We start from the raw sequence: 13,548 nt of genomic DNA on the forward strand, positions 1-13,548 counted from the left end.
ACATGGCTAAGCATAGATAAGAATTATGGATTAATTTCAGTTTTAAGAGCTAGTTAATAACAAGCCTGAGCTAATATGCCAAACAGTTTATACTTAATATAAACATCTGTGTATTTCATTGGGATTGAATAGCTGAGGGACCAGGCTGGATGGAGATTTTGTCTATAAACGTATGCATATTATTGTCAGTTTTAGGTAAAATTCTCTGTAGTTTTTTTTTTTTTACAAACTTCCTTAGGGTTATTTATTTCTTTCTTCTGCTCTCCTAGTTAAAGAACCCTGTTTCTCCCCATTTTCTGTTCGTGGCACATGTGTTTTGTTATTACTGTTTCTAGAGATCATACACAATAGTTTATTACTTGTTTGAATCACACATTAATTTTTTTCTCCAGTTCTGCGTGGTTATCTTGGTTTTATAAGTGAGCAACAAGAGGCAACTACCTTTAAGGTTTTTATCACTTACATGTTATGTGTCACAGATCTTGATTTTATACTCTTTCATATGTTAAAGAGTATTTTCTACCTTATTATTCATCAAATAGAACAGATGTTGGCAGATGTTCTGCAAAAGGCTAGATTGCAATTAGGTTTGTCTTTGTGAGTAACAAAGTTACTTTTATTACATTTTAGTAATTTTATTAAGATAAAACATTTTATGAATTATTGTTACAATAAAAAAGATGTGAATCATTTCAAGTATATAGTTGATGATATTTTTAGTAACTGATCAAGTTGCATAACCATTATCATCAATCGATTTCAGGATATTCCCTTTATGCTGGTAAGATCTCAGGATTATGTACTATTAATTTATACTTTCTTTTTTCCTTACTACAGGAAATCTTGGACTCTAAATTGTTAAGAATATACTTTTAAAAACTTACCTTTTAATGAAAATTTTTTATAGAATATAATCTGATTGTGGTTTCCCCTCATGTAACCCCTTCAGCTCCCCCCACCTCTTTACCTACCTAACTCCATGTCTTTTTTATTTCTATTTTTACAAAAAAGAAAATAGGCATACAAAAAGTAAATAAATAAGAACAGTAAAAAATGGAATAAAAACAGAGAAGTACAGGTAACACACATATACACCCTGAAACATAAAAACACAAAATTGGAAGTCCTAATATACAAGCAAAAGATAACTAAGACAAAAATCACAAACAAAAAAAATATGAGTATACAAAAATACCATTGAGTTCATTTTGTGTTTTCCATCTACTACTGGACATGCGACTTGCCCTTAAACATCGTTAATATACCCAGTGAGACTCCACTGGAGTAAAATAAATTTTAATTTGCAAGCAGATGTCAAATGGAGATAGATTTTTGGTTAGGGCTGGAAACATGTGACCACTTCCCCCTTCAGCACTGGCACCTCATCTGGCTTTAACTTGTATAAGTTGCTAAAGTCTCTGTGAATTTATTAGCATGTTATTTCTGCTGTGTCTAGAAGACAGTTTCCTTGGTGGCATCTATCCTCTCTGGCTCTTACAATCTTTCTGCCTCCTCTTTTGCATAGATCCCTGAGAAGGTAGGGTTTGATAAAAAAAACATTTTATTTAGGACTATTCCAAAGTCTTGCATTCTGTGTATATTGTCCAGTTGTGGGTCTTTCTGTTAGTTCCCATATACTGTAAGAGGAAATTTCTCTGATGGAGGTTCAGCAAAATACTTACCCATGAATATAGCAGAATGTCTTTAGGAGTCCATTTATTGCTATGCTCCTTTAGCAGTACAATAGTATTTGATTTTCCCCATGGCCTATCCTGTGTCAAATTTCTTAGTCATCAGGGCATGGTCAGGTATGGATTTTATCTCATCAGGTAAAAGTGGTTAGTTACTCCCACAACACTTGTGCCACTAATCCACCATCCTAATATGCAAACAGGTCACCTTTGTAGATTGAGTGGTTTGTAGTTAGGGTGATGTTTACCTTTCTCTTTTTAGTAGTGTGAAGAGTACCTCCTAGTGCAACAAATACCTTTCAGTTTGGCTGAAGGTTCAAGTTATTTGCCAGCTCTGCTTTGTAATCAGTAAGATATTTAAGTGTTTCCTTTAGTAATAGGGCTTTACCATCAATGTGTAAAGAATATGCAATAGCCTTATTAATAGCCTGAGATGTTTGGGTGTTTTCATGGGCCCCTTTAGTCAATGACTCAACTAGATATAACCCATAGTTGGCATTAGATGTCTTAACTGGTGGTAGCAGAGGTCTAGTCTAGTTGGGGCATTGTTTCCTCTATTATTTGGTAACTCTATTTAGATTTTTAAAAATATATGTGTTAATTATATATACATATAGATTCTACAATACTAGGTTTCCATATGACACCTAGAATTGCCCTTACTTATAGTTGTCTCTCCCAGATTCCCTTCCTTAACTCCCTCTTTCTTATTGCTCTTGTTTCAGTCTCCCCTTCATCTCCCCGTACCTATATATTCCACATTTGTTCCTCGGGAGATCTGCTCTTTCCTCCTACTTCTTTACTCTATTCCTATCTTCTTTGGGTAATATGTATTATAGCATGCTTATCAAAGTCTTAAAAGCTAACATCCACATAGAAGAAAACAAATATAATATTTGTCTTTATGAGTCTGGGTCACCTAACTCAGGATGAATGTTTTATATCTCCATCAGTTTATCTGTGTATTTCATGATTTTGCTTTATTAACAATAATTTTTTTTAATTTTGTAAATGTAACACTTTCATTATCTGTTCATTTGTTGATGGATATCTAGACTGTTTCTTCTGGCTATTATGAGTACAGCAGCAATGAAAATGGTTGAGCAAGTGTTTCTTTATTAGAATGAAGCATCGTTTGGGTCTTGACGTAGATGTAGTCCCAGATTCCTGAGGAAATGTCATTGATTTTCACAATGGCTAGACAAGTTTTTTCTCTTTCTAACAAAGAATCAGTGAGCCCCTTTTCCCACATCTCTACAAGCATGAACTGTCATTTGTTTTATTAATCTTGGCCATTCTGAAAAGTGTAAAATAAATTGTCAAAATAGTTTTATTTACTTTTCCCTAATTACTAGGGATGCTGAACATTTTAAAAGTGTTTTTCAGCAATTTGTGTTTCATTTTTTTGAGAACTCTCTACTTAGTCCTGTACCCCATTTTAACTTGGATTATTTGCTTTCTTGATGCTCTGCGGCCTGTCAATTTGTTTGAATGGAGGTGTTATTTGCTATACAGAAGGTTTTCACTTTCATGAGGGTCCATTTATTAACTATTGTTCTTAGTGCCTGTGCTATTGATTTTCTGACCAGAAAATCTTTTATTGTTTCAATGAGTTTAAGACTGTTCCCCACTTTCCCCTCCTATCTGATTCAGGATATCTAACCTTACGTTGAGCCCATTGGTTCATATGGAGTTGAGGTTTATGCAGCATGATAAAGATGGATCTATTTGTATTATTCTACATGATGCCACTCAATTTGACCAGCACCATTTATTGAATATGTTCTATTTTCTGCAGTGTGTTTCTGGCTTTATTATAAAAAAATTAAGTGTCTACAGGTGTGTGTATGTATGCTTCATTTTCAACCTGTTTCCATTGGTCAGCATGTCTATTTTTATATCAATACTGTATTTAAAAAATAACACCTAAAAAGGAGATAGGCAAGAAATAATCAAACTCAGGCTGAAATCAATAAAAAAAGAAATAATAACAAAAATACAAAGAATGATGAAATGAAAAGTTGATGCTTTGAGAAAATCAGTAATATTGATAAATTTTCTACAGCACAGAGGAAAAAAAAGCTATAAATTAATAAAATTAGAGATAAAAAGGATGACATAGTATTAGACACCAAAGAAATCCAGAGTATTATAAGGACATTCATTCTTTGTTTTTCCCTTTTTTCTTTTGTTTAAAATAGACTCTTTTATATAATATATCCTGATTATAGTTTCCCCTCCTTCTACACATCCCAGTTTCTTTTTAACTCCCAACCCCCCAGATCCACTCAATTTCAGTCTCTCATTAGAAAAAGAACAGGTGAAGTGTGTTTCCAGGATATAGCAGAAGAATGGATCCTGTTTTCTAATAAAATCTGTTAGTTTGTGTCTTTTTATTAGGTAATTGAGAACATTAAAACTGAAGGTTATCAATGATAAGTTTTGTTGATTCCTTATAAATTGTTGACATGATATTGGTTCCTTTTTTTTGATTTACTGGTCTAGGGTTATTTATTCTTTGTGCTTTCTTGGGTGTGGTTGACCATTTCAGGTTAAAGTTTTCTTTTAGAACCTTCTATAGAGCTGGATCTGTAGATAATTAGTATTTAAAATTTGTTCTTTCCTTGTGAAATGTTTTGTTTTCTGCATCTATTGTGACTGAAAGTTTTGCTAGGTCTAGTAGGCTGGGCTGTCATCTCTTAGATGCTTTAGAGTTTGTAGAACATCTCTTGCAGACTTTCTGGCCTTTGGAGCCTTCATGGAGATGTCAGGTGTTATTCTAATGTGTCTACATTAATATGTTACTTGGTCTTTCCCCCTTGCTGTTTTTAATATTCTTTCTTTGTTCTGTATGTTTAGTGTTTTGATTATTATTTGCCAAGGGGATTTTCTAATCCAGTCTGTTTGGTTTTCTGTATGCCTGTTATACCATGAAAAGCTTTTTTTCTTTAGGTTAGGAAAACTTTATTCTGTGATTTTCTTGAAAATATTTTTGGCATTTTTGATCTGATTTTCTTTTTCTTTCTCAATTTCTATTATTCATAGAATTGGCCTATCACAATATTTCATCTTTTCTGCATGTTTTGTTCCTGAAAAATTATATTTAATATTTTCTTTGATTTAGGTATCGAGTTCTTGTATCCTGTCTTCAATGCCTGAGATTCTGTCTTCTTCCATCTCTGTTGATGAAGCTTACCTCTGAGGTTTTTGTTTGACTTTATAAAATTTTCATTTCCTGTCTTATATTTTTGGGTTCTTTTTACTGATTCTATTTATACTTTTATGACTTAAACTATCACCATCATTTCATTTAACTTTATTTGTATATTTTAAGACTCTATTAATGGATTTTATTTATAGCCTTTTAATGGTCATGAACATATTCATAATAGCGGTTTTGAAGTTCTTGCCTTGTGTTTCAGCTATATTACATTTCTTAGGGCTTACTGTAGTAGTACTGTACTGATTTTTGATAAAAACATATTGTCTTGTGTGTTAATGATTGTGGCATCTGGGTTATTTGGAATTACAGATATTGATATCAGTTCTTGTCTTTGTTGGGTGGGTATTCCATTCCTTGATTTTGTTGCTCTCTCTGGATCTTTGGAAAGTGTAGTGGCTATATGTTGCCATGCAGTGAGTGCTTCTGAGTTCCTTATATGTGTAGCCAAGACTCACAGAATTTTGTGGAAGTGAAAGCAGAAAGAACATAAGAGATGGATGATGGGGAGTAATGCTATGAACTTGACATTGACGTTACATTAATGAAATCCATAGTCTGTTGTTACCTGCCCCAAATCTATGTAAGATCAAGTCAGTCAAAATTCTAGCCTAAATGGGGAAAGTGCTCACAACTCTCTACCTCCAGCAAGGGAACTCTGGGAAGATGATAGCTCTAGGGAAGGGAGAAATATTCTTCTTTGAGACTGTGATCACTGGTCATTTGTCCTTGCTCCACTGAATCAACTCATATCCTTGAACATATGGACAACATTAAGTGGATTCATTGGTTAATTTAAGAAGAAAAAAATAAAGTTGGGAACATTTGAGTAATTGAAAGCTTAAAATGTTGTTGGATTACATTACATTGTAGATATATGTATGAAAGTTTCAAAGAATAAAAAAGGAAAAATGCCAACAAATGAAGTAATATTCAAAATATTTCTAAATAGCAAAGTGTCTTCTCATAGGGGATTTACAAGTCTATTTCCCCCATTAATAGCTTCTCTACTTGGCCACCATGGGAAAATACAAATATTCCCATGGGATATTCTCTAGGCCATGTGATTTCAGTCTCTCAAACAATCGCAGATCTCTGTGGCGCTATTTGGTCACTTCCTTCTAGAGCTACAGTTAGCATCCATACTAACATGTCTTCAATAGTCTTTCAGAGTGCCTGGGAAATATTACATCTTAATTTGTAATAACATTGTTGTTTTTGTTCCCTTATCACAAAAGGTAGGTAAGGGAAGAATAGTAACACTATCAGAGGATACAAGTGTCTCTGTTTTAGGCATAGAGATTGTATTGATTGTGTGATAAAGATTATCTGTCCATGTATGCACTGTTATTCCTGGGAAATTGGGGTAACTACTTATTTTGTCCTTAGAATTTATACATCAATGTGATGATCATCTTTCATGAACACTGGTCTCATCAATTCCTCTCTCAACAGTCTAAGTTCACTCTATTGAATTAATTTGTTAACAGTGAGCAGTCATCATAAAGCCTAAGCCCAAGCAACATTATAAAACTGTTTTTAATTTTGTTTTCCAGTGTTTTAAACAGTTCTATGCTTACTTCAACTTATGCTCTCATCCTTGTCCCAGAGTGTCTTGAACTAGACTGTATCTTCCTCTCAAAAGAATTTCTCAAGTTTTATCTTTAAATACTTTCATTTATCAAATTGTTGTTCAATACTCCCTTTTCAAAATTCGGTTCTCTGGTCATCCAACTGCAGGGGTCTCCTTGTGCTTTGCTTAGGCTTTACAGAGTCTATGGTGCTTCTGTAACAGTTAGTATGCTGTCTCTGTTTACACAAATGTCAATAGGAACTGTTTTTAAAGCACCAAATAAACAGTACATCCTCAGCAAATACATTCTAATAACAAAATAATTTAATAAAATTTCTCATAAAGAATTAAGTTTATATTTGCCTTGACTTGCTTTCTGCATCCATTATTAATTATTAGATTTACATAAATTGTGTATGTGTTTTCCATTCATATGTTGCTATGTCCAATACATGGCTATGTCCAAAAAGTACTAAATAATGAATAGATATGATAAATGCATGTTGTATGTTTCTCAAAAAATTCCATCAATACTTTACCATGCTTAGAGAGCAAGTAGAGAGTAATTTAAAAGTCTGGGAATATTTAAAAATCCATGCCACTCATCACTCTACTGTAATAAATAATTCTGTACATTTTCTCTTGTTAGAAGTATTCAAAAAGAGAGGTAGAAATTTATGATGGGTGTCTGAATCATCAAATTTTGCATCTACTAAGTGTATTTGTATGTTATACTATTATAGGGTCTTCTGTTCACGACACACTGGTTTCTTAATACACACAACAATTATATTTTTGGGTGAATCACGTGTCCATTTTTTTCTCAAGGAACAATTTTTCAACATAATATTTTTATTAACTATTTGTAAATTTCAGACATTACGTGATCACACTTCCTTTTCCTCTCAGGTACTCCCCCCCCCAAAAAAAAGAAGAAGGAAAAGAAAAGAAAAAACCCACCAAGTCTAATTTGTGTTGCCCATACGCTCATTGAAGTATGGTTGAACTTTCCATGATTAATCCCTTAAAGAAAACTGAGTCCTTTGCTACCCAGTCACCAGAAGCCATCAACTATGAAGAGCTACATACACTTCAGCATGAAAGAAGCAATTTTTGTTCTCAGTATCATGTTGGTAATTAGGCAAATTGTGAGTACTGGAAATCCAAGTACTGGAAAGAGTGACGTTTTTCTTCCCTAATCTCAGAGCCAGGAGCAATTCCAGACAATTTGATTGAAAGTAAATATTGGATCTTCTGATTTAATTAGGACCATACTCGTTTTTATTTGAACTCCTGGATTTCCCCTTTCGTGTATTCTCTTCCTCTTGCATTATCACTTTCCATGTTTTTTTTTTCTGATTCTGCTTTCCTCCCATTTTCTTTTTTTTTTATTTTATTACTTCTACCTCTCAGAATGTTGCTTAAACATTGTGTATCTACATAAGAAATCTTTCTTCTTAGCCCATGCAAGGTCTAATGTTGTTTTGTTCAGAACCCAATGCTTCTGAGTAGACTACTAATTGTGATTAGTGTCAGTTTTGAGATGTATATAGAACCTATTTGAAGACATGGAAAAAAAATAGGAGGTGTTAATACTATTTCACTCTAGAAATATTTACTGACTATCATGTCCACTGTAATCCTGGAGTGACAGAAATGAAAAACAGAGTTTATCTGAATAAAGATTCTACATATTGTAGAATAAAAAGGTGCTTTTTATTTTATTACTCATATTCCACCATAGTCCACATTCTCCCTAAATCTATTGTGTTTTATAGATAACATAAGTTGCTTATTTCATGCTCATTTTTAAAATGTAATTTCCTCAACTGTGTATAACATAGGCTATCTATTGCTTTATATTACAACTACTATCTGTGCAATTTATGCTTTTCTAACTGGTTTACTGAGTTGGGCTCCTACAGATATTAGGGAAAATCCTGTTATGAGATGGTATGGTTTAGGAAAGTATTGTGAATTTTCATTGATATTTTGTTAATATTTATTAATTTTTTCTGCATTGGAAAGAATTTATTCTTCCTGTGGATCAAGAGTTGATCTCTGTGCCCAAACTTCCATTCCCATTATCTTCTCTCCACAGTCATCAAGGTTACTAGCTGCTTCTGTGCCCTCCGTTATTGCTTCCTCTCTGAGTAGAGTCATCAGGGCTGGTTGCATTTCCCCTCTTGATGTTCATTACTTTCTTGTCTTCTTCTATTTCTTGGAAATGTGTTGTTTTACATGATTATTGCCAGTTGCTCTATCAGCGTTGTGCCTGTGTGTATTTTCTGATGAAGTGCCTTATCACTTTTCGTGACTCAATTGGTTTGCTTTACTGCAGGTATTGTGTAGCCTTGGGTGCCTCAGTCCCAGGATTTTGGCTATCAACAGAGCAGTCAAATGACAATGCCTGGATACCACTCCCAGGGCAAAAATTCATCTCAAACAGTATGACACTGGGTTTTGATCCTACTGCATGTACTGGCTTTGGGGGGGGGGCTAGCCTGTTTGGATGCTCACCTTCCTAGATCTGGATGGAGGGGGGAGGACCTTGGACTTCCCACAGGGCAGGGAACCCTTACTGCTCTTAGGACTGGAGAGGGAGGGGGAGGGGATTGGGAGGAGAGGGAGGAAAATGAGAGGTGGGGAGGAGGCGAAAATTTTTAATAAAAAAATTTTTAATAAAGAAAAAAAGTAAAAAAAAAACCCTTGACTAAAACTGCTAATATAAAATGTATTCATCTTACAAATACTTTCTTTGGTCCTCATATGTTTGTGGCTTGAAATCACTGTTTTCTACCTAAGTAGACAATCCTTTAGATGCCATATTGGTTTGAAGGTATCAAGGGAGTTGAAAATATTGTGATAGAAGTTCTCAACATTTTCTGTAGAAATCATATGACCTTGGGAAAAAGTTGTTAGCTAATGATTAGTTTAATTTTTCAAATATTATCAGAATATGAAGAAACATACCTATGAAAGAGATTGCAAATAGTAAAATCAATTGAAAATTAGTAAGCAGATTTAATACGCTGATAGAAACTTCCATAATGAATGTGACTAACACTAAAGAGGTGCCCCCCTTCATTGTATTCAACCATAATCAGTAGTGAAGAAAGCTCTGCTACAGTGGAATATGAAACTTTTAGAGGATCAAGCAACCTAAGAATTTTAATTTAAGAATTAAGAATTTTCAGCACCATTTTATTCTGTTTGAGATGAATATTTATTAATTTTATAAAATCGTTAATTATGAAATTTCTACTGAATCTTACAAGGATGTTGACTATATTTACCTCTTGTACTACTCTTTATTGGGATCTTCCTATACTCCTTGTTATATTTTTCTTCTACACCTTTAATTATTCCAGGTCCTAGCTGATATCTATCTATCTATCTATCTATCTATCTATCTATCTATCTATCTATGAAACTGTGCAATATTTATCCTTCTGTGTCTGGGTTATTTTACTCACAATCAGCAGCAATTTCATCAGTTTTTGTGAAGATAATATAATCCTTTGTCTCTTAGTAAAAACCAATTGTGTACACTTAACACATTCCATTTATTTATTAATTTATTAAGGGGCACTTATGTCAGTTTCACACCTTGGTATGAGTAATGACACAATATCCATAAGCAATCAAGTCTCTCTGGAGCACGGTGATATTTTCCTCTGTGAGTATCTAACAAGAATATGTAGAAGTCCTTGTTTTAACTTTGTGAGAAGCTTGCATACTTATTTGCATAGTGTCTGGACCATTTTTATTTAGCACAGTAGTGACTAAGAGTTTCTTTCCCCACACATTTTATCATTGTGTTCTTTGTTTTTTCCCTGACAGCTATTTTGATTGTGGTGAGATGAAATTTCAGTGTAGTTTTGATTTGTATGTTCATGATGACCACGGATATTGAATATTTTTATAAGATTAGTAATGTGGAGATAGAAAAGACATTCCAATAACAAATATTCCTTCAATTTTTTTTAACCATCATGGTTTTTTTCGAACAAGTACTAAAGTAACGAGTGAAAATGATGAATGGCAGCAACAGACACTTTTATTATTAGAGTTTATTCAAGTTTATTCACAGTTATTAGTCATAGTTATCATTTTAATTAATTGTTAATATCATGCAAAACATTTCAGTGCACATAACAGAAAAATTGGGTCAATATGCGAATTGGTAATTTTAATACTTTACATTTAAAATTTTGATTTTGGAATTTCATTTTTAGGTATTGTTTTTACAGAATGTGCAATTTATAAATCAAGAATCCAGAGTCCTGGGTTCTGGTTCCTAGTTCTGCTAATAGTGGGAATAAGAGAAGTTCAGTTTGTAATTGTGAGTCTCAGAATTTTTCAGCTGTATAATGCTAATGTATAATGTATAATGGTAAAGCCAGAGTTAAATAGTTCTAGGTGTTTACTAGGTGATTTTATTTTCCCACACAAAGCCTTGCTTTCTTTTTATCAGCAGAAAATTCCTAACTCTCTTATCAGTGCATATATTAACAGAAGATAGTGTGAAATCTTAAATATTTGTGTATTTCTTAGCCCTCGAGAAAGCATGGCAGAATGAGGCATAGGCTCCAGAATAATCCGTGTAGTGCAATGAGAGTAGAGGCATGCTATAATCTTGATAGAACTTGGGAGCAGATGAGAAAAGACTCAGTGGACAAATCTGGAGTATATTATGGTAAAAAAGACAAACCAGCTTCAGAAAGCAAGTTCCCATGTGAGTGATTCCAAATGTACTCAACATATGAAGTTGTCAAATTGATAGGCATAGAATGGCAGGCATAGAAAGTAGAATGGTTATTAGAAACTAGAAAAGGGTCTTGGAGTCATGTTTAAGACTTGTTTCATAGATATAACATTTCAAAGTTGTATGGTAAAGTTTGGAATATATGTTTTGTAATAATATGTGATATTCAATATCACTAAGCTGTATATTTAAAATGGTCAGTATGGTCCTATTTTTAAAACCACATTAAAAAGACATTACTTAGAAGAATAAGGAGCCTGGTCAACATGACAAAGAATACATTATGCCTTCATTAAAGTCATTGAACTTCATATATATTATGTAAATTTCATTTATTTAATCTTAAACCATATCGTATGATTTAGCCTATTTTTAATAATTCAGCTCTAACTTAAGTATCATATAGCTCTCACTTTCTGGTGGAGATTCAACAACTAATTTTTAAGTTAGTGTTTACTGTTATATAGTCTCTTTGTGTAAGTTTTATGTAAAAGATAAAAATTGGAGTGAAGTGTATGGCTTAGTCAAATGTAACACTGTGTCTTTTGTACCCTTTGGAGAAAAGTAAGTTTCCCATGCATTCTTTCATATTTGTAAACAAATGGAATTTATTGCTTGCATAATCCATTTATTGGTATACATGTTTGTGAAAAATTTAGCTTTATGTTATTTTCTAATTAATTTTAGGCTATTAGAGGCTTTGTGTTGAATTATGCTGTTATTTATATAACACCATTGTCATTCTCACTTTTGTTAGTATCATCATTATTTATCCCATGTGATGAATTTTATTAACTAGTTATAGTTATAATACAAGCACAAAAATAGTTAAATTACTGTAATCCCTAATAATTCTACTTTCTTCCTCATTTTCTTAGTTCTCAGGTTCTATAGACCAGTTGATTGGATCAATGGATGGAGGAAACCACACAGTGGTGTCTGAGTTTGTGTTTCTGGGACTCACCCACTCCTGGGAGATTCAGCTCCTCCTCCTTGTGCTCGCCTCTGTGCTCTATGTGCTAAGCATGACTGGAAACATCCTCATTGTGTTCTCTGTGACCACTGATCCTCACTTACACTCCCCTATGTACTTCTTCCTGGCAGGTCTCTCCTTCATTGACTTGGCAGCCTGTTCTGTTACTTCCCCCAAGATGGTTTATGATTTGTTTAGAAAGTACAAAGTCATCTCCTTTGGAGGTTGCATCGCTCAGATCTTCTTTATTCATGTCATTGGTGGTGTGGAGATGGTACTGCTTGTGGCTATGGCATTTGACAGATATGTGGCCATATGTAAGCCTCTGCACTACCTGACCATTATGAGCCCACGAGTGTGTGTTTTGTGTCTGGCTGCCTCTTGGGTCCTGGGCATTAGTCACTCATTGTTCCAGCTGGCTTTTGTTATTGGCTTACCCTTCTGTGGCCCAAACGTATTTGACAGCTTTTACTGTGACCTTCCTCGACTCCTCAAATTGGCATGTACAGACACCTACAAATTGCAGTTCATGGTCACCATCAACAGTGGGTTCATCTGTGTTGGCTCTTTCTTGTTGCTTCTCATTTCTTACATCTTCATCCTGTTCAGTGTTTGGAAACACTCTTCAGGAGGTTCATCCAAAGCCCTCTCCACTCTCTCAGCTCACATCACTGTGGTGTTTTTATTCTTTGGTCCCACACTGTTTGTTTATACATGGCCACATCCTGACTCCCAAATAGACAAATTTCTTGCTCTTTTTGATGCAGTTTTTACTCCTTTTCTAAATCCAGTCATCTATACATTTAGGAATAAAGAGATGAAGGCAGCAATAAAGAGGGTTTTGAAAACACTATTAACTTTTAGAAACATCTCATAAATAGTATAATAACTTTTTTATTTGAATAATAATGTTTTCTGTATGGAACATTTTGTATTGGCATCACTGATGTGCATAATTAATGAGTGTTATATTCTTTAATAATGCTCTTATACATTTAAAAAAGGAATGTGTCGATTCAGATGGTATGCACAAATATGTAGTAATTATACTACATTTCCAGCAATAGAGGAGAGGGTGTCTGAACTGACCTTACCCTGTAGTCAGACTGATGATCATATTAAATATCACCATAGAAGCTTTGTCCAACAACAGATGGAAACAGAGGCAATGACTCATATTGGAGCACTGGATTGAGCTCCCAAGATCTAGATGAAGAGTGGAAGGAGTGAAAGTATGAGGAATTCAAGACTATGAGGAGTTCATCTACTGAGAGAGTTTGCCTGAGTTAATGGTAGCTCATCAACTCCAACTGGAATGGGAGT

General features: G+C 33.9%; 1 protein-coding gene across 1 annotated transcript; it reads left to right on the top strand.

Moving 5' to 3' along the window:
• The first annotated feature begins 12,163 nt into the window (after positions 1 to 12,163).
• Positions 12,164 to 13,102, top strand: LOC119814838 (olfactory receptor 4F3/4F16/4F29). Its single transcript, XM_038330900.1, has one exon. The coding sequence runs from the start codon at positions 12,164 to 12,166 to the stop codon at positions 13,100 to 13,102; it is 939 nt and encodes a 312-aa protein (XP_038186828.1).
• The last annotated feature ends 446 nt before the right edge of the window (positions 13,103 to 13,548 follow it).

The sequence above is a fragment of the Arvicola amphibius genome, chromosome 5, assembly GCF_903992535.2.
Source record: "Arvicola amphibius chromosome 5, mArvAmp1.2, whole genome shotgun sequence".
NCBI lineage: Eukaryota > Metazoa > Chordata > Mammalia > Rodentia > Cricetidae > Arvicola > Arvicola amphibius.

Coding starts and splice junctions, on each gene's coding strand:
- LOC119814838 (XM_038330900.1), top strand. CDS start 12,164: ATGGATGGAGGAAACCACACAGTGGTGTCTGAGTTTGTGTTTCTGGGA.